General features: G+C 40.5%; 2 protein-coding genes across 3 annotated transcripts in view; both read right to left on the bottom strand.

The window, feature by feature from the left end:
• The window catches only part of LOC308700561 (CD276 antigen homolog), a 1,553,888-nt gene that overhangs the window by 1,449,870 nt on the left and 79,098 nt on the right, over positions 1-24,920 (bottom strand). The gene's annotated exons all lie outside the window — the stretch shown is intronic.
• LOC308700492 (uncharacterized protein) overlaps positions 1-24,920 on the bottom strand; it is a 56,547-nt gene that overhangs the window by 14,966 nt on the left and 16,661 nt on the right. For both annotated transcript variants that reach the window (XM_081382125.1, XM_081382124.1), the window contains 5 exons: positions 19,038-19,139; positions 6,444-6,530; positions 6,264-6,356; positions 5,997-6,071; positions 4,297-4,410 (listed from right to left, as the gene is read on the bottom strand). In XM_081382125.1, the coding sequence (XP_081238251.1) occupies positions 4,297-4,410; positions 5,997-6,071; positions 6,264-6,356; positions 6,444-6,530; positions 19,038-19,139 (471 nt within the window). The remainder of the gene's footprint in view (positions 1-4,296; positions 4,411-5,996; positions 6,072-6,263; positions 6,357-6,443; positions 6,531-19,037; positions 19,140-24,920) is intronic.

The following is a 24,920-nucleotide window of genomic DNA, read 5'->3' as shown; positions in this document are numbered from 1 at the left end:
AAATCATCCAAATGTCTAATCTGTGCATTAATGTCATGATAATCAATGAGTACAGAAGTAAACTCACTTCACTAATTCATCATTTAATCTGGACAGACAATCTTCACACAATCATTCACCATTCATTCAAAACTATATAAACTTATAAATATATAAACTATACTCAAAACATCTTAAACACACGAAGAAAAACTCACTACTGTATCAAAACCATGTAATATTACACACATTAACATAATTATAATAAGTGTGTGAGTCGTGTGAAGAGATTCAATGTTTTACTGCAGAAATTATTCATGTTTCTGTTGATCCAGTTATTATTTACTGCATATTCAGCTGTCAAATACTGTAATAAAGAGGAGTAATAAATATCTCTGGAATTATACACTGTAATTAATAAAACACTGTAATCACAAGTGCTTTTGTTGAGATAATGAACACTTACTGGAAGCTGAAAAAACAGTATTAGTTATTGTAATGTTGAATTAAGTTGTGATATAGTTAATATTATTTTTACAGAATCTGTTGCAAGAATTTGATTCCCTCAAAAACTGTAGATCCACTGATCAATAATAATAATAATAATAATAATAATATATACTGAGATAAGTGGATCTGACCTCTATGTTTTTATTAAAGTGTGTAATTGCTTTAGATGATTATGACAATCATGAATAATGACGAGCATCATAATCACCTTTATAACCAGAACAATGCCGAACGTGTGTCTACTGAAATATTAATATACATTGTGTGTGTTTATCTATGGATGTCAAATCAGTGTTCTCATACAGAGACTATATCGCTGTGTCATCCGAGAATTTCACTACAAAATATTATACTCACAACTTATTATTATAATCACAACACTCAATGGTATTTAATGTAAAAAGGACAGGATAACTAACAGATCCCTGTGGAACACCTGTGCTTATATTTCATAGCTCTGATAAAGTGTGATCGAGTCAAAAATGAAAAATACAATTTAATAAAAAATAATTCACATTTAACGTCTGCAATTTCTGAATTAAAATGTGGGGCTTAATTGCATTAAAATCAGAACTAAAATCAACAAATAATAGCTGTGCATAAGATTTTCCAGATGTTTAGTAATAAAATAATAAGTGACTCGAGATATTAATCAAAAGTGTCAAACAAATATCAATGATAATATTGTGGTCAATATTGTGATTTGATTATTAGTAGCCTAATTTCATTTAAAGACTTCTTTTAAAAGCATTTAAAAAAATCGTACGGATCCCAAACTTTTGACTGGTAGTGTATATATATATATATATATATATATATATATATATATATATATATATATATATATATATATATATATATATATATATATATATATATACACACATATACAGTGAGGAAAATAAGTATTTGAACACCCTGCTATTTTGCAAGTTCTCCCACTTAGAAATCATGGAGGGGTCTGAAATTGTCATCATAGGTGCATGTCCACTGTGAGAGACATAATCTAAAAAAAAAATCCACAAATCACAATGTATGATTTTTTAACTATTTATTTGTATGATACAGCTGCAAATAAGTATTTGAACACCTGAGAAAATCAATGTTAATATTTGGTACAGTAGCCTTTGTTTGCAATTACAGAGGTCAAACGTTTCCTGTAGTTTTTCACCAGGTTTGCACACACTGCAGGAGGGATTTTGGCCCACTCCTCCACACAGATCTTCTCTAGATCAGTCAGGTTTCTGGGCTGTCGCTGAGAAACACGGAGTTTGAGCTCCCTCCAAAGATTCTCTATTGGGTTTAGGTCTGGAGACTGGCTAGGCCACGCCAGAACCTTGATATGCTTCTTACAGAGCCACTCCTTGGTTATCCTGGCTGTGTGCTTCGGGTCATTGTCATGTTGGAAGACCCAGCCTCGACCCATCTTCAGTGCTCTAACTGAGGGAAGGAGGTTGTTCCCCAAAATCTTGCAATACATGGCCCCGGTCATCCTCTCCTTAATACAGTGCAGTCGCCCTGTCCCATGTGCAGAAAAACACCCCCAAAGCATGATGCTACCACCCCCATGCTTCACAGTAGGGATGGTGTTCTTGGGATGGTACTCATCATTCTTCTTCCTCCAAACACGTTTAGTGGAATTATGACCAAAAAGTTCTATTTTGGTCTCATCTGACCATATGACTTTCTCCCATGACTCCTCTGGATCATCCAAATGGTCATTGGCAAACTTAAGACGGGCCTTGACATGTGCTGGTTTAAGCAGGGGAACCTTCCGTGCCATGCATGATTTCAAACCATGACGTCTTAGTGTATTACCAACAGTAACCTTGGAAACGGTGGTCCCAGCTCTTTTCAGGTCATTGACCAACTCCTCCCGTGTAGTTCTGGGCTGATTTCTCACCTTTCTTAGGATCATTGAGACCCCACGAGGTGAGATCTTGCATGGAGCCCCAGTCCGAGGGAGATTGACAGTCATGTTTAGCTTCTTCCATTTTCTAATGATTGCTCCAACAGTGGACCTTTTTTCACCAAGCTGCTTGGCAATTTCACCATAGCCCTTTCCAGCCTTGTGGAGGTGTACAATTTTGTCTCTAGTGTCTTTGGACAGCTCTTTGGTCTTGGCCATGTTAGTAGTTGGATTCTTACTGATTGTATGGGGTGGACAGGTGTCTTTATGCAGCTATCGACCTCAAACAGGTGCATCTAATTTAGGATAATAAATGGAGTGGAGGTGGACATTTTAAAGGCAGACTAACAGGTCTTTGAGGGTCAGAATTCTAGCTGATAGACAGGTGTTCAAATACTTATTTGCAGCTGTATCATACAAATAAATAGTTAAAAAATCATATATTGTGATTTCTGGATTTTTTTTTTTTAGATTATGTCTCTCACAGTGGACATGCACCTGCGATGACAATTTCAGACCCCTCCATGATTTCCAAGTGGGAGAACTTGCAAAATAGCAGGGTGTTCAAATACTTATTTTCAGATTTTACATTTATCAGATTCTCCCAGCTGCACACTACCATTCAAAAGTTTGGGGTCAGTAAGATTTTTAATGTTTTTAAAAGAAGTATCTTCTGCTCACCAAGGCTGCATTTATTTGATTAAAAATACAAACAAAAACAGTAATATTGTGAAATATTATTCCACTGTAAAACAGCTGTTTTCTATGTGAATATACAGTAAAGTGTAATTTATTCCTGTGATCAAAGCTGTATTTTCAGCATCATTACTCCAGTCTTCAGTGTCACATGATCCTTCAGAAATCACTCTAATATGATGATTTGATGATCAAGAAACACTTATTATTATTTTCAAAGTTGAAAACAGTTTTTTACAATTTTTTTTTCAAACTTCTTCGATGAATAGAAAATTCAAAAGAACAGCATTTATTTAAAATAGAATATTTTCTAACATTATAAATGTCTTTACTGTAACTTTTGATCAGTTTAACTCATCCTTGATGAATAAAACTATTGATTTATTTTATTTCTTTCCCCAAAAATAAAATAAAAATTCTTACTGACCTCAAACTTTTGAAGGGTAGTGTTTCATGTTACAAAAGCTTTAGATTTCAGATAAATGTTGTTCTTTTGAACTTTCTATTCATCATAGCATCATGAAATAAAAATTGTAAAAAACTGATTTCAACTGATAATAATCATAAATGTTTGGGATCGAACGCCTCAGAAATCATGTCAATAAGAGAGTGTGTGTAATCCTGATAATGATGAAAGTGCTGAGAGAGTCTGTGAGGGAGAGCGGTAAAGAGAGTATTTGAGGGAGAGTGGTAAAGACACGCCAGAAACACACACACGTCTGCATAACGTCACTAATGTAATGTTAATATGGTGAGCTATCATGGATAATTGAGTATTCTGTGGATCGTAGGAGAATCTGTCCTGTGTTTAAATCACTCGATAGCCTGAGACTGAATAAACTAAAGACTTGATAAACTCATGACTTTACCTGCTGATTCACACCATCATCTCAGTTTATGTCCTTTAATGGACCGTGACTTTCTTTTTTACTCATTTCATACACTTTAAAATGTACACTTTGATTTATTTTACTTTCTTTTTTTCTTCTATTCTTTCATCACTTTTATTTTTCTCTCTCTTTCTCATGTAAAACTGTAAAGTATGCGAATAAAATCATCTTTATAAACTCGCCTTGTCTATGGAAGTAACTGATAGATCAGGTCTGGTTTGTATATTTTGTAACTTTAACTCCATTAATCTGGTAAAACATGATTTCACAGCTCATATCTGTCACTGACTCTTGATGGAAGGAAATACTTACAGTAAATCATATAGAAGAGGATTAGCAGGAGCGCCATTATAAAGAGGACTATAATCATGACACCTTCAAATCCGGCGTAACTCAGACTTTTGTCATAGGCAGATTTAAACAGAACTGGAATAAAGGAAGAGAAACAACAACAATTACTAAAATAGAAAAACAAAATATTAATACAGATCAGAAGAATTACAAAACCCTTCTCATTTAAACAGATGCTTTTATACACAACATTACAACACAGTCTCTGTCTGATCCTGACCCTTGACCTTTGTGCTGATGATGACCCCTGACCCTGACATGACCCTGACACATGCTGAGATGATATTCAGAAGTAGCTTTAGCTTCAGTCTCAGTCACTAGCATGATGTCGACTGTAACAGTTAATGCACTGTTTTCATAATGAACCGGTGTAGATTATAAATGTGTTCAGTCACACAGAGATTCAGCGCTGAACATGTTGATATACTGACAACAACACAACAGTAACACAAGACACTTCACAGTATTAATGTCATGTTTTTAAGATTTCCTGCTGGATATTGAGAATATTACATCATTTAAGTGTAATTATTGTTCAACTGTTAAACGTACAGTATGTAATTTTTTCTCCACTAGGGGTCGCTAACCTCTTTACAATAACAAAGGCGTAGTTTGATGACGCAACATTTGCTAAGAACTATGGATCTTGTCGTCAACGTCAAGCCGACCGATCTAATAATGTTTATGGATGAGTAAATACATCAATGTTTTTATCATGACTGTGATATGAAGCAGTTCGGGATTGCTAAGAGACAGCTATCAGCTCCACACGTGACGCGAGTCCCGCGGATATAAAAGGAATATGGACATTTCATTCTACCGAACTAACGTTACACGCAAGTGCAGAATTACAACTCACAGGTCAGTTTATTAGACAAATTAAACTTGTGAGGTAACGCAGCGCTGTTTCACTTAGTCTAACATTACACTATCACACTAAACTGCATTTGAGTGTGTTGAAATGTATGTGTTAGTTTGTCTGTATGAGACTAGCAGTAAGCTAGATCAACATTAGAATAACATACAGATCATATTCTAACATTTTATCATTGTTGAACTATATAACACTGATTAGTTTTATGTAAATGTGCTCACCTGTTTAATAAAGTACATGTAGGAGCGGTCGAAGTCTCGGACGTGGAGCTCTCGTTTATATACTGTCTATGGGAGCGCTAGGCATCTCGAAAACACCGCGCTGATATTGATTCTCGTTTTAGTTCTCCTTTTTTATCCAAAGTCTGCTTGCCATGGTCCATAATGTTTGAACGAAACACCAACAGCGTGCAGATAGACATTGTGAACTACAAGGTTGTCCACGTCTGTCGCCTTGGTTACTATCAGATGGCTCTGCTCATAGCTCTGGTTACCATGGCAGTATGAGCGGAAACCAGGGAGAACGCAGATATGACGTCATTGACGGCGACAAAACGGAAATAAAGAAACGTGCCGTGTCTTCAAATTAAATTACAAATTTCTCCTGGTTTGAAAGTTGTTGGAAACAGTCGGGATAATGTAAGTACACAACTAAAAAATATATATATATAACATAGATTTAGTGATTTTTGCTATTTTTAAAGCAAAAAAACTACATATTGTACCTTTAATGTGCATGTTAATGTGTTTATGATAATGACTGTGGATTTACATTTGGATGTATTTACCTGAGTAAAAAACAGCTGAGAAAACCATATATTCTGCTCTAACACTGTATTTTCGAATCCATGTTTTAATCTTGCCTGTAAAACAGAAAATATGAAATAATTACATTCACAATATCATTTACAACAGCAACACAATGAAACACAAATGTCAATAAAACAGTGAACAAATTTGTAAAGTAAAATGAATTGGTTTCACTGTCAGTTTATGTGAAAGATTATGTCTATTATAATTCATATACTGTATAAATAATAATAAATCAGCCACACCTGTGAAGTTATTGATATACGGAGCCGTCCAGAGCAACATGAGAGGCCTCAGAAAATAAAGAGCAGAACAAAAGACCGACTCAAACACAGATCCTGAAACACAACCACACGTTACTGTACATCTACACAGATATGAATAATCATAATGCATTGATAAACCATCAGTCCTGAAACACTGACCTTCAGAAAAACCCCAGAGGACAAAAGCAAGAAACATCAGAATATTTGGACAGAAGACGAGAAACATCTGAAGACGAAAGACTGTGTCTGAGAGAAGAGACACAATAACACATGATCAGTTCATCAGTAACTATTACTTTTAATAATTATTTCAACTATCATTATCAGTCATTCAGTTTTATTTAAAACACACATCTCTGTTCTTTCTGACCATTACATTTATGAGTGAATGAAACATAATATTATAAATAACTGAACACTGATGAAGGATAGAAGAGTTGCTCTTTTCTTTTCTGTTGACTCACCTAGTAGTCTCAGCACCACTTTTATCTTGGTTGAATATTTCCTGGGATTCTGAGGTAAGCCACTGTGAACTTTACATGTGTATCGTCCTTCATCTTCAGCTCTCAGATTGTCCAGACGGAGGGAGAAGTTTCCGTGTTTAATGTGTTCAGTAAATAAATGAGCTCTATCCTGATAATCCTGCTGCTGTTTCTCTGCTCCATCTTCATACAGATGAACTAAAGTCTCTGAGTCTGTTCTTCTCCATTCCACCTTCAGATCCTCCATTCTAGAGGGTCTTTCTTCATAACAGGGCAGAACCACTGAAGATCCCAGAGGAGCAGGTGTGTGAAGACAAGGTTTCACAATCAATCCTGAAAAAGAAAAACATGTTTGAAATGTTAATGCAAAAAAGTGAGGCCTATTTTGTAAAACAAAAAATAGTACAAATTATTAGATTTGCATTAAAAAGGCCAAACATTTATTAATGGTTGAGCACAGAAGGTTATGTGTGTTATTCCAGCAGTGAGAGAACTAAGGTCTGATCATCATCATACTGTCACCATCACGATCATTGTCACTGTCATTGTCTTCTTCTCTGTCACTGTCATCTGTTAGTCACCGTCTGCACTACAGTTCCCAGCATCCTCCTTGGCCCACACCTGCACGTCCTTCACCATTACCCGCACCTGCCAGTCATCTCGTCATCATCAATCATCATCTTCAGCTGTTGTCGTCATTGTTCATCTTATTTAAGTTCCCTTCATGTCCTGTGTCATTGTCGGTTATCGTTTGTGTTAGATCACACTGTTTCACACCTTGTTTACTAATCGTGTCTGGAATAAATCATCTTGTTATTTTGTATCTGTTGCCTTCGTTGTCATTGAGAACCCCAGCATGACACACACACACACTGTCTTATCACACACACGATCACGTAACATGTCCTCAAGTCTCTTGAATCTGATCAGCTATACAGTAGCTTTTCACAACAGTAAAGGACACACAGGGTTTTTTAATCAACCCGTCTGAGAAAATCACCATGAATATTTCTATTGAAGAAGAAATAATTCTAGATTAGGATAATGTAAAGTTTGTTAATGACATTCAATCTTTGAAAGATAATCAGAGTTTGTTCAAGGCACTTTATTAAACTAGATATCCACAGTTTCACTTGCTTTGTTTTCTGAATTATAAATGTGAAATACTTATTTACTGTTCTGTACTTGTGATACTTTCTCCTCGAGTCTCTGAACATTTTCTGTGTTCTCTGTGCAATCACTCATGAAGAACGCCAAAGCAACATTTAAAGGGCTATTCTCCACATCAGTCTATAATTGTGGAATAATGAGTTTCTGATGAGAATAGACGTAGTTCTCACAGGTAAGAAACACCATAATTCCTTCCACTACTTGGGATTATTTTATATTATCTGCCAATAGCTTTTATAATCATTTCATTTCTTGATTTCTTGTCTGTAATGGGAATTTACTTTCCATTGAGACTCAGATGTACAAACCCAGAGCCAGCTGATAAAGCATATAAATACATGCTCAGATGTAGATGCTGCTCATTCAAAATTAATACGTTTATGTATATAATTAATAATATATGACCAGTCTAGACAATTATAGTTATCACTTAAATGCATCAAACTAATGTTATTAAAAATCTGAAATACTATTTTTATTGTAACTATATTGCTTAATATATTCACAGTAGTCATACAACATCAGTGGTTTCTTTCTTTCTTTACACTTACTCAGTTTAATCTCTGTTTTGGTTGAAAACACACGCTCCTTGCCCCTGTAAACTTTACATCTGTAAACTCCTTCATCTTCAGCTCTCAGATTGTCCAGACGGAGGGAGAAGTTTCCATCTTTGATCTTCTTATTGGAGAAATGAGCTCTATTGTGAAAGTCCTTGTGCTGTTTCTCTGGTCGACTCTCTCCGTCTTCATACAGATGAACTAAAGTCTCTGAGTCTGTTTCTGTTTCTGAGTCTGTTCTTCTTGTTCTTCTTGTTCTTCTCCATTCCACCTTCAGACTTTTCTTTAACAATCTTTTCTTAACCTGACAGGGCAAAACCACTGAAGATCCCAGAGGAACGTATTTATCAGTCACCCAGAACTCTATAAAGGAATAGAAACGTAAAAAACTCAAATCACCACACTTGCATAACAGCTGGTCGATCAACATGCTATTAATGAAATGACCTGTTTTCAGATTTATAATTTTAAGCATGAATTATTTCAATAGCAAACAATCCGAGATGTTTCCAATCGCTCTTAAAGGTGCTGAAGAAAAAAAACACTGTCATTACCATATCCTGTACAAGTGATAATGTGCAATTTTTACATTAAGAATTTATACTTGATTTAACCTATAAAAAATAATCAATCTAATGTAGGTTGATGTAATGTACCAATGTAATGTATCGTTGATTCAATTATATTAAATAATGATATAAAATAATATATTTGATTTGATGGAATTAGTTCATTTAGATTTAACAATATTAATCAGATTTTTAGTTCACCTGACAAAACATTTTTAAATTGTATAAAATATATTTTATCAAAATATGTGTTCAGTGAAGCTATGACCATGTGTTTCTACAACTGTTTAGATAGTGGAGTTTATACTGTAAATTCTGTAAATCGTACTGTAAGAATGATCAAAAAGTGTTTTCACTATATGTGCAATAATACAATTTACTGTTCTGCTGTAGATATATATATCATGCAGACTTATTTTTCTTGACTACATGTTCATACAGTCACTGAACTACAGATGATCTTTTAAGGGTTTACAACAATCGTGTTTGTGAACAGAGAGAGTAAGCGGTCACTGAAGACCTGCTGATAACATATATATGACATCTGAATATGTATTTATAATCCTGTTTATATAGTAATAGCTCTCATTATAGATCCTCAATATATAGTTATAAATATATATTCAGATTTATACATATTAAAGTCCCCGTGAACCGGAAGTTGCAAACGACTTTTCTCCAGTGTTATGACGTATTTCCCAGTGAAACGGAATATTGAACAGAGGGCAGGGTTTTACTCTAGCGCTCCTCCTCTCCATCTCTGCTCATAGCAGACTAACGGTTTGAGGGGAGTGGTTACGCGTTGCCCAAACCAATTCCTCAAACCTACGTCATCGGAGAAGGTCCTCCAATGCAGAGGGGAGGGGCATTTTCAGATTTTGATTAAAGATTACCATGGTAAAAAATTTTTTTTTAAAATATTTTCTTGCACGGATTAATTGTTCACCACAAGACTAGTAATATGCGCTAACAAAGTAAATAGGGTCAATTTTGATTTCATGGGGACTTTAAGGTATCTTGAGTTCTCCTGTCTCAAACATTTAATATTGATGCATCACTAAAACACTGAATAATCAAACCAGTTGAAACCTGTTCTGCACTGTATTGTTGATTAACTATTAAGAGTCGAGTTTGATTTGTTTGTATCGGTTTACTTACTCAGATCTACATTTGTCTTGGCTGAAAACACACCGTCCCTCTTGTTGTAAACTGTACATGTGTATTCTCCTTCATCTCCAGCTCTCAGATCATCCAGACGGAGGGAGAAGTTTCCATGTTTAATGTGTTCAGTAAAGAAATGAGCTCTCTCCTGATCCTGCTGCTGTTTCTCTGCTCCATCTTCATACAGATGAACTAACGTCCCTTTGTTTCTTCTTCTTCTTTTCCATTCCACCTTCAGATCTTCAGTTACGAAGTTTGGATGACAGGGAATAACCACTGATTTTCCCAGATAAACATTAAGGTTGCTAGATTTTTGCACAATCAAACCTGAAAAGTAAAAGATGTTTCATTTCAGATGTGAGGTAAATGTTGAGGAATAATAACCGCAGTATCAGCCTCTGTCTAGGCTGTTTTAATCACACTAAATACAGCTGCATATACAGTACAGCCAAATATTTTGTGACACTGTCAGAAAGACATGAGCATAAATGGTTTGTTCTATAGGTAGATTTTGCTATAGTTTTCCTGAGTTTAGCTACTAGTAACACATTTGATGATATAAATTCAACAATACTTTAACAGCTGCTACCACAAATGTCTTTATGTTTTATAATTTATGTCTTATCTCATCTTGGTGTTGTATTTGTCAAAATAATGATAACTAATGATAGCTCACATTAATTAAACTCATCATCTAAAACAAACTTTTGACTTCTTGACTTTTTCTAAACTGTAAATATTACCATAGTAAAATCAGCAGCAGCTGTTAGATTTACCATCCTTTCACACTCAATGGATATTAATTATTATGATTGTTACGTCCCAAGATGATTTAATTTTGTCTAAGGACATTAAGGGAGTAACATTTATTTTGTCACTGAATATCCTTAGAAAATACAATGCAAACAGTGGTAATAATGACAAAGCGGAGGAATTCAGAGTACGAACACTGATTTATTCATATTCCCAGCCCAAAAACACAATGGGAAAATAAACTTTAAATGATTCCAAATATAACCATGAAATCGTCTCGGTTACTAACATAACCTCGGTTCTCTCTAGAAGAGGGAACGAGTGTTGCGTAAGCTAGCTTACGCTACGGGAAAATCCCTTTTCTCGAGAATACTGAAGCCAAAAATTATCCTTAATTTTGTATTAATTTAAAAGGCATTTGCTGCCGAGAGCAGACCTAGGCGAAGCAGCTCGCGCCCCTATTGGTCGCTTTGCAGCAACTGCGCGCACGCCCTCAGTTGTCACGGCCTGCCAGAATGGGCGTGGCTTATGCCTTTATAAGCCAGATCCCGATAGGATGCTCTTTGGTTTTTCATAACTGAAGCGAAACCAGATCGTAGCACAAGCATGGCAGGGTTACACAACACTCGTTCCCTCTTCTAGAGAGAACCGAGGTTACGTTAGTAACCGAGACGTTCTCTTACGAGAGTACTCTCGTGTTGTGTAAGCTAGCTTACGCTACAGGAACCCAATGTAAAACACTGTGTGTGCTAAGAATCGTCCACAACATTGTCCCAAGGGCATGTGCTTGGGGCACACATGATAGGTGGGTAATATCAGGCCGACGAGGGGTGGGCCTTATGAGAATAATAGAAGGCATAATAGTTGCCTTATGAACGAATGGATGCTTAACACAGTATAACTGTCAGGATGGACCTCAGTCAGCCTGAACTGTAGAATAAATGAGGTGCTTAGCACAGAATAACAGTCAGGATAGATCTTAATCAACCTGCACTGTTCTGTTCTGTACAAGAATGCTAAGCATAATACGCAGTCTGGTCGGAACTGAGTCGAGCAGGGCTGCTGATATTTCGTTTAGACTAGGGGTGTAACGATTCATCAACTACATCGATGTATCGATTTATATTCCTATGATCCAACTATATCGATCTGTGCTCGGCAAGTTGGCCTTCCGGATGACATATACCGATCTAATATCGTTTTAAAAGGCAATGAATCGATTGTATCAATACTAGGAAATAACGCATTGGATTTAAACACGTCAGACTTTATATGGATGTTTTTTCTTAGCACTTTTAATGATAAAGGCGTTAAACGTTACTCGATTCAGTCTGCCTATCAGTCTGCCTATCTGTGACGTCGTCGCCATGCGTGACGCGCCAGCAGCAGTGCAAAGACAACATGCAGCGCAAAGTCTCTCACCTCAGAAAAACGGACTTTCCTGTCCTCTCAGCACTCTTTAATTACACATGCAAATGTGCCGGCGCGCGCTGTATCACTTCACTAAAGCACAAAAGAAAGACGAGCATGCAATGTCGTAAATTAGTAAGTTAAGTTCTTCCATAGATATATACACAAAGTTCTTCTAAGTATTGTTTATCACCATGGTAGCCTAATTGTTGTTGTTTCCATAACAAAATGCCACTTAGTGGTTATTTTGTATATTTTTATATGACTGTGGTGGCTCATACCAAGACTGTATTAACCAAAACTAGTTTGGGACTGCTATATAGCTTAACCTCACAGTGCCTACTGTTTATCAGTATTTGTCATATTCTTACAATTTTTTTTTTGTCTGTTAAGTAAAGGGGGACAGAACTTGTGTGTCAACAATTTTTGTGTAAACAATGTATTATAATAGGCCTATATAATTCCTAAAAAGGTGGGTCGCGGCTTGATGACCATGGGGAAATGTGGGTCCCATAGCCAAACTATTCAAACCATCATTCAATGTTGTGATAATCGTAATTAATCACAATTACAATATCAAGGGAATAATCAACAATTATGATTTTTGTCATAATCGTGTAGTCCTACTTTATTCAAATAAAATGTGAATGCATTTGACATTAATTGTTGTTTACTTGTTTGTTTATATCCAAACTTAATTGATACCTGATTCCCTTACAAGAATTTTTGGCTAAAAAGTCACTGAATCGATTTCAAGTCACTGAATCGTTTCGGATCATATCGTTCTAAATGAACCAATATCGTCCTTGAATCGTATCGACTACCACGAATCGCGATACGAATCGAATCGTTGTTAAAACGAATCGTTACACGGTTCGATTCGTAACTTACACCCCTAGTTTAGACTGATAACAGTCTAGCCTGTAGGACAGGAACTTCTAGGTTGTAAAACCTTATAAATGTTGACGGGGAGGCCCAGTCTGCTGCCATACAAATATCTTGAATTGAGACCCCACTGGACCAGGCCCACGAAGAGGCCATGCCTCTGGTGGAATGAGCTCTAACGCCCAAAGGGCAACGAAGGCCTTTGGACGTATAAGCCAACGCGATAGCATCAACTATCCACCTGGAAAGGCTCTGTTTCGAGGTAGCTAGCCCTTTAGCGCGGCCACTGAAGGAAACAAAGAGCTGTTCTGACTGTCTGAAGGCAGCAGAATGTCCAACGTAAATTCTCAGCGCCCTGACCGGGCAAAGGAGATTCACGTCATTCGCGCTGTCAGACCCAGGGAGAGCTGACAGGGAAATCACTTGCGCTCTGAAAGGGGTGGCAAGCACCTTGGGGACATAGCCATGTCTAGGCTTGAGGATGACTTTGGAGTCATTAGGCCCAAACTCAAGGCACGTGGTGCTCACAGAGAGCGCGTGCAGGTCACCCACTCGCTTGACCGAGGCGAGAGCCATTAGAAAAACGGTTTTAAACGAGAGATATCTTACATCCACAGACTGTAGTGGTTCAAAGGGGTCACCTTTCATGGCCTCCAGGACCGTGGAAAGGTCCCATATGGGAACCAAAGGGGGTCGAGGAGGGTTTAGCCTCCTTGCTCCTTTAAGGAAGCGGATGATAAGGTCATTCCTACCCAGTGACTGGCCATGCGTTGATTTTATAAACGCAGCTATGGCTGAAACGTATACTTTGAGTGTGGAGGGGGACCTGCCCTCATCCAAAAGCTCTTGTAGGAAGGAGAGAATCTCCATCACCCCATAGTATTGTGGATCCAAGTTTCGAGCCGAGCACCAGCCGGAGAACACTGACCATTTAGAAGCATAGAGCCATCTAGTAGAGGGTGCTCTAGCCTGCATAATCGTGTTAAACACTCCTACTGGGAGGTCAACGGGTATCCAAAGGGCCCAAAGCTCGGGGCGTGGATGCCAAATCGCACCCTTGGCCTGAGAGAGGAGATCCTTCCTCACTGGAATCAGCCATGGGGCCATGCTCATTAACTGCATCAGCTCCGGGAACCAAACTTGGTTACTCCAAAGCGGCGCTACGAGGAGCACAGAGCATTTGTTCTCCCTGATTTGTTTGATTACCTGTGGTAAAGACGAGATTGGGGGAAACAGATAGAGCAGGCGGCTGGGCCAGTTGTGGGCCCTGTTTGTAAAGAATATTGGGCAATGAGCGTTGTCTAGCGATGCGAAGAGGTCGACTTCCGCTCTGCTGAAGGTGTCCCACAGTAACTGGACTGCTTGAGGGAGAAGGGACCATTCCCCTGGGGGAACATTGTCCCTGGACAGCATGTCTGGACCCAAGTTCAGACAGCCTGGCACATGCGCTGCTCTCAGCAAGCGCAGGTTGTGCTGAGACCACATGAGGAGGCGTTCTGCCAATGTGTGAAGGTTCTGTGATCTGAGACCGCCCTGGCGGTTTATGTAGGACACCACCGACATGTTGTCCGTGCAGACTAAGACGTGGTGGCCCTTTAAGAGGGGGAGAAAATGCCCCAAAGCGTTCTCGACCGCTTTCATGTCCAGACAGTTTATGTGTAAGCGCTTCTCTTGGCCTGACCTCGTAGAGGGCGCCACAACCTGAGTTGGAGGCATCTGTCGAGACTACTTTCAGTTTCAAGACCGCTCCCAGATCCACGCCTGACTGGTACCAGTCGATCGCCTTCAGGGCTCCAGAGCTGTAACACAGTTCTGGGTTACCTTGAGGCGTGCATGACCGGAGGCCCATGCTCGACGCAGGATGCGCGTCTTCAGCCAGTGCTGAAGTGGGCGCATGTGAAGCAAGCCCAGCCGAAGCACCGCTGAGGCTGAGTCCATAAGGCCTAGCATCCTCTGAAAACTTTTGAGAGGAGTGACATTGCCAACCTTGAACGACGCCGCCAGGCGCTGTATTCGCAGAGTCTAGTAAGCTGTGATGTAAGCCATGCTGTCATTGACACTGAGTCTAAATCTGTTCCCAGATTATAGATTTTCTGGCTGGGAGACAGCAAACTCTTGGTCCAATTGAGTTTGAGACCCAAACCTTCTAGATGGCTGAGTAGTAAAGCCTTGTGCTTATTAGGTCCACCTCTAATTTCGCTAGAATTATCAAGTCGTCCAAATAGTTCAGTACTCGCCTACCCCGTTGTCTCAGGGGAGCAAATGTACGGGTTGCTAAAGACAGGCCAAACGGAAGGACGGTGTACTAATAAGCCTGGCCCTCGAAGGCGAATCTCAAGAAAGGCCTGTGACGGGGCGCTATTTGTATCTGAAAATAAGCATCCTTCAGATCCACTGAAATAAACCAGTCCCTCAGGCGAATTTGCGCGAGGATTTGTCTGGTCATGAGCATTCTGAACGACCTCTTCATAAGTGCTTTGTTCAAACGCTTGAGGTCCAGGATGGGTCTGAGACCACCATCCTTTCTGGGTACTAGGAAGTACCGGCTGTAGAAGCTCGACTCGCTCTGTGTCAGAGGGACAGTTTCTATAGTGTTCTCTAACACTCTTGTCATGGGGACCGGGAATTGTTTTGTTGAAGGGAGCCCTATATGTTATGTGTATGTGTCACAGGGTGTGCAGTGTTTATTAGTAAGCGTGAGCGCTGAGAAGCGGGCACACTTCTTACACTTAAAACACATTTGGTGTTTATAGATGGGAGCCCTAAGTGAGTGTGTGTCACTGAACGGGCAGTGTTTATGAGTAGGGGTGAGCACTGAACAGCGGGCACATTTCCTACATTTGAAACACATGCGGCCTGAGCCTATTTTATTGATGTGGGCCCTGAATGAGTGAGTGTCACTGAACGGGCTGTGCTTATGTGTAGGGGTGAGCACTGGAAAGTGGGCACAATTCCTAGATTCAAAACACTTTCAGCGTGAGCCGGTCAAACAGACATAATGCTCTTTTTGAGATTTATCTGGGTTGCGGTAAAAACGGCGTTTGAGTACAGGCGAGCGGGTTGTATAACGGGCTCATTGGCTGTAAAATGACCGATGAGGGCCGAAGTAGTCCGGCAGGCTTTGGAGGGCAAAGCAGGTTTGGACTGCCACCCAGCGGACGGCGGGCAAAGGTGTGTTGCTACCGCTTCCTCAACGGGAGAAATGGATTGGTAGCCTTTGTCTTTCACGCCGTCGACATTTGAGAGCGTCGAAGAGACAGATGTCCGCAGCCTAGCAGAAAATTGCGCCTTCCAGCATTTAGATAGCTCCTCGTGCAGCTTGGGCAGGAAAGGAGCGGGCCTCGAAAGAGGCGTCGGGCGGCGTCCAGGGAGGAAGCAGCCGTCAAGCCGGTTGGGCATGGGCTCATCGGGCAGCGACCAATCAAGGCCGAGGTCCTCCACGGCCTTGGTAAGGAGGCGGAGAAGTTCGGAGTCGATGCTGGCCCGTACTCCACTGGACTTTTGTAGCAAAGGGGAGGGGTCTGAAATGGAGCCCGGCCACTTTTCGCTCCCCGAAGTGAGAAGAGAGCAGCTGTCCTCTTCTGCGTTGTCCCCGTCGAACTCGTCGAGCACGGTGGGAGTGGTGGCGGAAGCCGGGCACTGACCAGCCATGAGCGAGGTGGGAGACTCAGGAAGCGATGCACGCGGGGATTCCACCGGCGTGCATTTGCGAACAGGATCGCATTCCGGTGGTCTCTGCGAGTGTCTCTTTTTGCCCGGACAAGAGAGGCGGAGTCCACGTCACAGATGGCTAGTCGAGCCCGCAGAGTCGACACAGTCATGACGTCACATCCGCCTACCCTCTGTAGCAGGGGTCTCCAACACGTCGCTCGCGAGCTACCAGTAGCTCGTGGCCTGATTGGAGGTAGCTCGCCAAGGGCCGTTCACATATCGCGTCTTTTGCGCGCTCAAGTTCGTTATTTCAAATAATTGAAGCGACGCGCAAATTTTTTCCAGGCGCAGCGAGTCAACATGAAGGATCGGGGTGCACACAAACATTAGGGGTGTTTTTTTTCTTCTCCGTAAATAAATCTTGTAGCAGAGCTACAGCAAGCGTTTTTTGGTGGTGGAAATCCATTAGCTCTTAAAACGTATTTGTCGTTGTGGAGAGCGCATGGTTGCATAGCAACGACAGACGCCACGGGAAAATCTGACCGAATTTTACTATTAATAATAAAAGATAAGCTGATGTGCATTGTAAATGTCAGTAATTGATCTTTTTTGACTCATTCTTTTTATAAAACTGATTTAAAGGCTGAAATATGCGAGGTTTATCTTTTTATAAAAACTTTTTTGTCAAAATTTTATTTGAACTTGTAGCCTACATGTTAGTAGATAACATGTTGCAAGACACTCCTTTAAAATCTGGCCATAATTTTTAATGTTATTATTTTAATGTTTATGTAAACAAAAAGTGCATATTGATGCTAAGTTTATTTGTTATTTGCTGGTTTTCAACATAAAACTTGGTGAATTGATTTTATTGTGTAATATTAGTACTTTTTGAACAGGATTCTGTGATAACCGTGATAATTTTGGTCACTATAATCATGAAATGAAATTTTCATGCCATTTCATCTCTAGTTCATCATGCACTATAAAATCAACAATAATTATGTGTTTTTACAGTATAATATGCAAAGTACAATTTTCTTAAAAAATTTTTTTATCTTTTTATCTTTTTTTTTATCTTCTTTTTATTTTTATTTTAGGTCTAAAACAGTTTGGATAGTTGTTAATATGAGAGTTAAGAGACATTATTTAAGATATTTAAGTATTGTATAACATGAGTAGCTCTCGGCCACTTTCATTTTTAAAAAGTAGCTCTCAGATGAAAAAAGGTTGGAGACCCCTGGGCTCTGCACGAGCCGCATTTAGAAATACAAGGCATTTGAAACAACTCCTCGGCTCTTTCAGGAAGAAAAACGTGAGTGTCACGACGGCGAACACACACGGAGCGTGTAAAGGATATGAGCAGCAGGAACGGTAGCTGAAGGCGGCGAGAAGACGGCCGGCTTCCTCAGACTCAGCTCTGCGATGCAGATTGCTCGTCCCACTGCAGTGCCTTTTCGACGGCGCAGGCTTCTTCCAGAGATCCAGCGATGTGTACACTTCGCTGAAGAGATGAAAAATCAAAGAGCATCCTATCGGGACCTGGCTTATAAAGGCATAAGCCACGCCCATTCTGGCAGGTCGTGACGACTGAGGGCGCGCCCTCACTGGTGCTTACGCCACGAGCAGCCTCTCGATAGGTTGCAGCAGTTGCAGCAGTTGCTGCAGAGCGACCAATAGGTGTGCGAGCTGCCTCGCCTAGGTCTGATCTTGGCAGCAAATGCGTTTTAAATGAATACAAAATTAAGGATAATTTTTGGCTTCAGTATTCTCGAGAAAAGGGATTTTCCCGTAGCGTAAACTAGCTTACGCAACACGAGAGTACTCTCGTAAGAGAACTAACCTAGCTAAATCAAAGAAAAATCAAAAAGAAACATCTTCGGCGTGCTAACGCACCCCTTAATTTACCTCCGCTAACTAACAAACACTGGTAGTGGACAGTCTCTCAAGAATCTAAGTATAACCTTCCTCTTGACTTTTGTTTTTTAGTCTTTAAACATTTTTCCTTGTTTAAAAACGTATAAATATGCTATTATTATTATTATTATTATTAGGTTCAAACTCATTTCCCACTGAATCCCAGTAAATCAGAATATGTTCATGTTATATGTGTACCTTTAGTCTGAGATCTGCAGTAGATCAGACAGCAGAGCAGAAGTGCAGATCCAGATGCAGAGACACAGAGAATCAGCATTATTATGTGGAGAGCAGAGAAACCTGTCAAACACACACACTTATTAATGCTGTTATTGTGCAGTTCCTTATATATTGCACAAATGTGTCCTTAAGATATGATTAAGTACGAACACGCACACATTTAGCTAAAATGAGACATTCAATAGATTTCTACTGTTTTATAGCTAATTATAAATACTAACCCACACTCTAGCAAGCTTTGAAAATATTTAATAAAAGGTCTAAATGTAAATCATCATTGTAAAACTTTAACTAAATATGATCTTTTAAACTGGGAATATATTATTACATTTGCAGATATTTTTCCTGTGCATTACATAGGGCTGTGCTCAAAATATCGATACAACGATACATCGTCATGAACTCCTGACGATGCGCGTATCGATACAGCAGCTGCCGTATCGATATGTTGTGCTTATGTAGCCAATTCAGGGCTCGAATTTCGGCGCGGGTATTGCGCATAATTTTAATCATTCCTGCACTTTAGCATGTAGATTGTATGAGTTAATTAATCCACACAGACTATACAATCAGATCAGTAATTTTAAAACTTTCTGCGAGACGCAATTTCACAAAGAGCGTGAAGAAGCCTTGTTTATACTTTCGCCTGGCTTCGCTTATACTCGACGCGCTCACAAACAGCTCGCGAGTAAAGTTATTTTTCGCGGATTATATCACTTTAACAAACAAAAACACGAAAAATGTCAAACATTTCGGTCTGGTTGAGTATCCTCTAAACACAGTCAGTTATGTCTTCAGCATAAAACGCATGATGGGACAGTAGCCTATAATGAAATCAGGATCCGTGCACTAGCTCTTAAAGGGACAGAAGCATGTGTCTGTCATTAATATGTTGTCAAAACAACAAAAGATAGTTTTCATTTTAAGGAATCTGGATTAATAGCCTATGTTTTTAATTTAGTCAGGACTAAAACACAACCCAGTGTTATTTTACATTTGATTACTTTATTCAGTTTCTAGTATTTCTAGACCTATTCAAAAAGTTCTCTTTATTGGTAGGCTATCTTTATTCTATTGTATTTATTTGCGCTACTTTTTACAAAAATTGTTTTTACTTTTCATATCGTGATACGTATCGTATCGTGGCTTTAGTATCGTGATGCGTATCATATCGTGACATTGTTGGTGATACACAGCCATTTGCATGGTATTGCTCCACCTCCAATTAATGAGTTTATTAGACAAAATCATAACTCATCAACTAGAGGAGATTGTACAATAACACATAGAATTGCTTTTGGGCAATCAGCCTTTTCATATAGAGCAGCACATACCTGGTAAACTGAACCTACAGAATTATGAAATATTACATGATTTACTTCTTTCTCTGCATCGATAAAACAGTGGTTATTAGGTAATCAAACATTTCTTCATAATTTGGAGTAGTGGTTTATTTCTGTCTCATATTTAAAGTCATTTTGTGTTTGTGTTAATATGCCCTGGTTATGGCTATGTTTGCTGGAATGTGCTTTTATATGATTTTCCATGTTTTATGTACTTATGGACTTTTCTTTATCATCAACTGCCAGGGGCTACAGATGAAAATGAGCCTGGATAAATCTGGCATATTTATGATGGACACGAGTGCTTGTGTTAATTAATGTGTATTGTCCCTTTTAAATAAAGAATAGCGAATGTGAAATGTGTCACGGAGTCACTCAACGACACACCCCAGCCAGCGTCAACTCAGCACACCTGGTCCCGATTACAATCACCGGAATTCTGATTCACAGCACCTGCACCTCATCACTTCACTTACCGCGCCGGCTCTGTATTTAAACCCCAGTCATTCCACAGCTCACTGTCTGGTCTCGTCTTTTGACGCCTGTGACTCCCCGGTTCCTAACGTTCCTGTCTGGTTCCAGGATATTCCCTTTATTCGCCGCAAGTATATCCGAGTTGTACACTAACGTCTCTGTGTGTTCATTCAAAGCAGCATTGGTGTGCGGTGGTTCCCCAAGACTCTACAGTCCGTCTCCCTGAGTTCTCCAGTGAATTCCCGGATCACTATTCTGATTCCCTGTGATCATTTATTCCAAGTATCTTCGTGGCTGCACGAGTTTCCAGTATTCTCTCTGTGCTTCCCTGGAAGGACCTCAAAGCTGTTTCCTGTATTCAGGAGTTGCATACGTGTCTAAATAAACTCTGTTAACGTCATTCTCTGAGTCCTCATCCTTGTATTAGTGTGACAGAAGACCGGACCACACACCATGCAAGCTCCCTCGGCTTCTGAGATCTCTGCTACAGCCACCGATGCCTCTCTGGGTGCCACTGCATCACCGTCGCTTATGGATACCACAGCATACGCCACTGTTAATGCAGCCGTCGCACAGCAACCAACACTTCAAGAAACTCTTACGGAATTTCGTCATACTCTTCAAAATTACCGACCTGCCTCAGTAAGTCCCATGGCCAAACCTGCTTATTCGGGCGAGGGAGAGTGCAAAGGATTTCTTCTACAGTGCAAACTATACATGGAGGTAAATGCTGTTCAGTTCATTTCCGAAAAAGCCAAAATTGCTTTCATAATTTCTCTGCTCACAGGTCGAGCGTTGAACTGGGCTCAAGCTCTCTGGGATTCCAACGCACCCGCATTAGTATTTAAACGGGTTCCTTGAACATTTTCACACCGTATTTTCTCAATCATCCAATGCCATATCTGTTCATGATCAGTTATTTCGCCTACGACAAGGCACTTCCTCTGTTTCAGATTACGCTTTGAAGTTTCGGACGATCGCAGCAAACAGCGGATGGAACTAAATCGCTTTGATGACAGCTTATTGTCAAGGGCTCAACCCAGACATCTGTTTACAACTGGCCATTTATGACGATGCCATTGGGATTGAAAAACTCATCCAACGCTCGATACTCATAGCCCAACACCGCACTGCTTGCTTCCAAAATTCCTCTGCACGCTCTCCTCGCTTCTCCTCGCCCGTAAGCCCTCCAGTACCAGAGCCTATGGAAATAGATTCGGGACGACTAACTACAGCTGAACGTAACCGACGTCGTACCAATAACCTGTGTCTCTACTGTGGAGCTTCTGAACATTATCGTGCTGAATGTCCCGTTCGCCCCAGTCGTTCGGCGGTGAGTACAGTAGATCTACAGTACCATTCCCAGTATCTAACCTGAAGCAAACTCCAGTATTACTCACCTATCGAAAACATTCTATTCCAGCGAAAGCTCGGATTGACTGAAGCGCTGAATTTCATCTCAGCTTCACTGCTCAACCGTTTGCAAGCCCGTCGACGATTGAATCAACCACTGAGTATACACTCCATCCTAGGAAAACCCCTCAGTAAAATAAGTATTCATCACTGTAGTCCCGAGTTACAACTTTCCATCGGTTGTCTACACCAAGAAAGATGCTCATTACTGGTACTGGAGGGCTCTACATCCGATGTCGTCCTGGGACGCCCGTGGCTTAACCAACACTCGCCTGACATCTGCTGGACATCTGGAGAAGTACACCACTGGAGTGATTACTGTAAAATGCATTGTCTACGTCCCATCAAGAAGAACTCCACCACTCCTTTCCTATCCACTTCCCCTGCAATCCTAGGTTCAACCTCCGTCGAGAGTCCAGCCACAGATTCATCTCACAAGATTCCTCCTGAATACCGGGCATTCCAGGACGTGTTTAGCAAGCAACTCGCCACCACTCTTCCACCTCACCGGCCATGGGACTGCGCTATTGACCTACTGCCTGGGGCCACTCTACCGCATGGGAAAGTTTACCCATTGTCCATCCCGGAGCAGAAGGCCATGGAGGAGTACGTGGAGGAACCTTTACGCCAAGGTTACATTCGACCATCTACGTCCCCTTCCGCCTCAAGCTGCTTCTTCGTCGGGAAAAAAGATGGAGGACTCCGTCCGTGTATTGATTATCGCATCCTTAATGCTGCTACCGTCAAGTACAGATATCCATTACCATTGGTACCTTCGGCTCTTGAACAGCTCCATTCGGCTAGGACTTTCACCAAACTCGACTTGAGAAGTGCTTACAACCTGGTTCGTATCCGTGAAGGAGACGACTGGAAGACGGCCTTTATCACTCCTGCGGGGCACTACGAATATCGGGTTATGCCCTTCGGCCTTTCCAACAGTCCTGCGGTCTTCCAGGGCTTCATGAATGAGATCTTCCGAAATATGCTCCACCGGTTTGTGATCATCTACATTGATGACATCCTGATCTACTCCTCCAACCTCGATGAACACATCTTCCAGGTGAAACAAGTTTTAAAACGCCTCCGTGAGTACCAGCTGTACCTGAAACTAGAAAAATGTGAATTCCATCAAGAGTCCATGCACTTCCTTAGGTACGTAATCCGTCCAGATGGCATCTCTATGGATCAAAGTAAAGTGGAAGCTGTGATCAACTGGCCTAAATCTCAAACCCTGAAAGAGCTGCAACGCTTTCTTGGCTTTGCCAATTTTTATCGCCGGTTCATCCGCGACTACAGTAAAATCTGCGCTCCAGTAACATCCATGGTGAAGAAGGGTACCAAACAGTTAACCTGGTCTACTGAAGCGTCTAAAGCCTTTGAAGATCTAAAAGAAGCTTTCTGTTCTGCTCCTATGCTGAGTCATCCCGATCCTGAGCTACCGTTCATAGTGGAAGTAGATGCCTCCACCAATGGAGTTGGAGCGGTTCTATCACAGCGGCAGGGGACCCCTCCACGACTTCATCCATGTGCCGCCTTCTCACGCAAGATGTCCCCGGCGGAGCAGAATTATGATGTCGGTAACAGAGAACTCCTGGCCTTTAAGTTGGCTCTAGAGCAGGGAACGGCAACTGGCGGCCCGCGGGCCAAAACTGGCCCGTCAGCAATATTTTCTGGCCCGCCGGATTATTTTGGCAGTCCTAAATGCTGTACAAAACTCTTCCACTACTTGAGAAAAGCCGTAGTCGCGCGGCGATTTCACCGCCGCATACTGTGTGAAACGCCCATAGGGAATAATGCGGCGCGGGATTACGTTTTAAAGTATAACTGTGCGTTCACAACGGACGTGAATAGCGCGTCAAATTCGCGCCTGCCGCGTCTAGTTATACGCTTGACCACTTTGTGTCCATTCGCGCGTCAAAAGACGGTAGCGGTCAGAACTCTGGTGTACTTTGGACGGAGCGTGCGGTCTGACTGACAATAGCCAACTCCCGACATCTTTTGACAGCGTATCCGCACTTAATTCTGACCGCCTGTACACCTAGCTCTGAGGAGCTGTTTGGTACTGAAACCATTGTCAGTCAACAACATTCTTTTTTTGCAAGGATGTTTGAAATAGTTCGACAGAAAATAGCCTACTTCATTTCGTCAGTAGGGCAATATGATTTTCGTTTATGTTGCTTAGAAACTTGAGTGATAGGCTTTGTCCTATTTAATTCATGTTATTTATATTTCATATTTTTTTTCTGTGACATTTTTTTTCTCTGCTGACAGTACAATGTTAAAATAGCCTAATATTTATACTGACACGAACACAATTTTTGTATAGCATTTATAATTATTACAGGCTACTCCAATCTCCTTCTTTCCATTAGAGACATTTGAATGTGAGATTATGGAAACGAGATCTAAATTTTGTGGACCCGTCAGGTCGGGAAATAAAGCGGGTGAACACCGAGTGTATTTTAAGCGGTTGCTGAATAGAACCTTGTGGGAGCGGGACGAAAAAAAACAGTCCCACGCAGACCTCCTTAAACCTTAGGTGTGTATGTGTGTGTCCCCGAATAAATAATAATAATAAAAAAGGAATAAAGTTCAAAAGTCGGACTGTACG

The sequence above is a fragment of the Scardinius erythrophthalmus genome (assembly GCF_964197995.2).
Source record: "Scardinius erythrophthalmus genome assembly, chromosome: 1".
Lineage (NCBI taxonomy): Eukaryota > Metazoa > Chordata > Actinopteri > Cypriniformes > Leuciscidae > Scardinius > Scardinius erythrophthalmus.
This window is presented reverse-complemented; position numbering and strand designations above follow the sequence as displayed.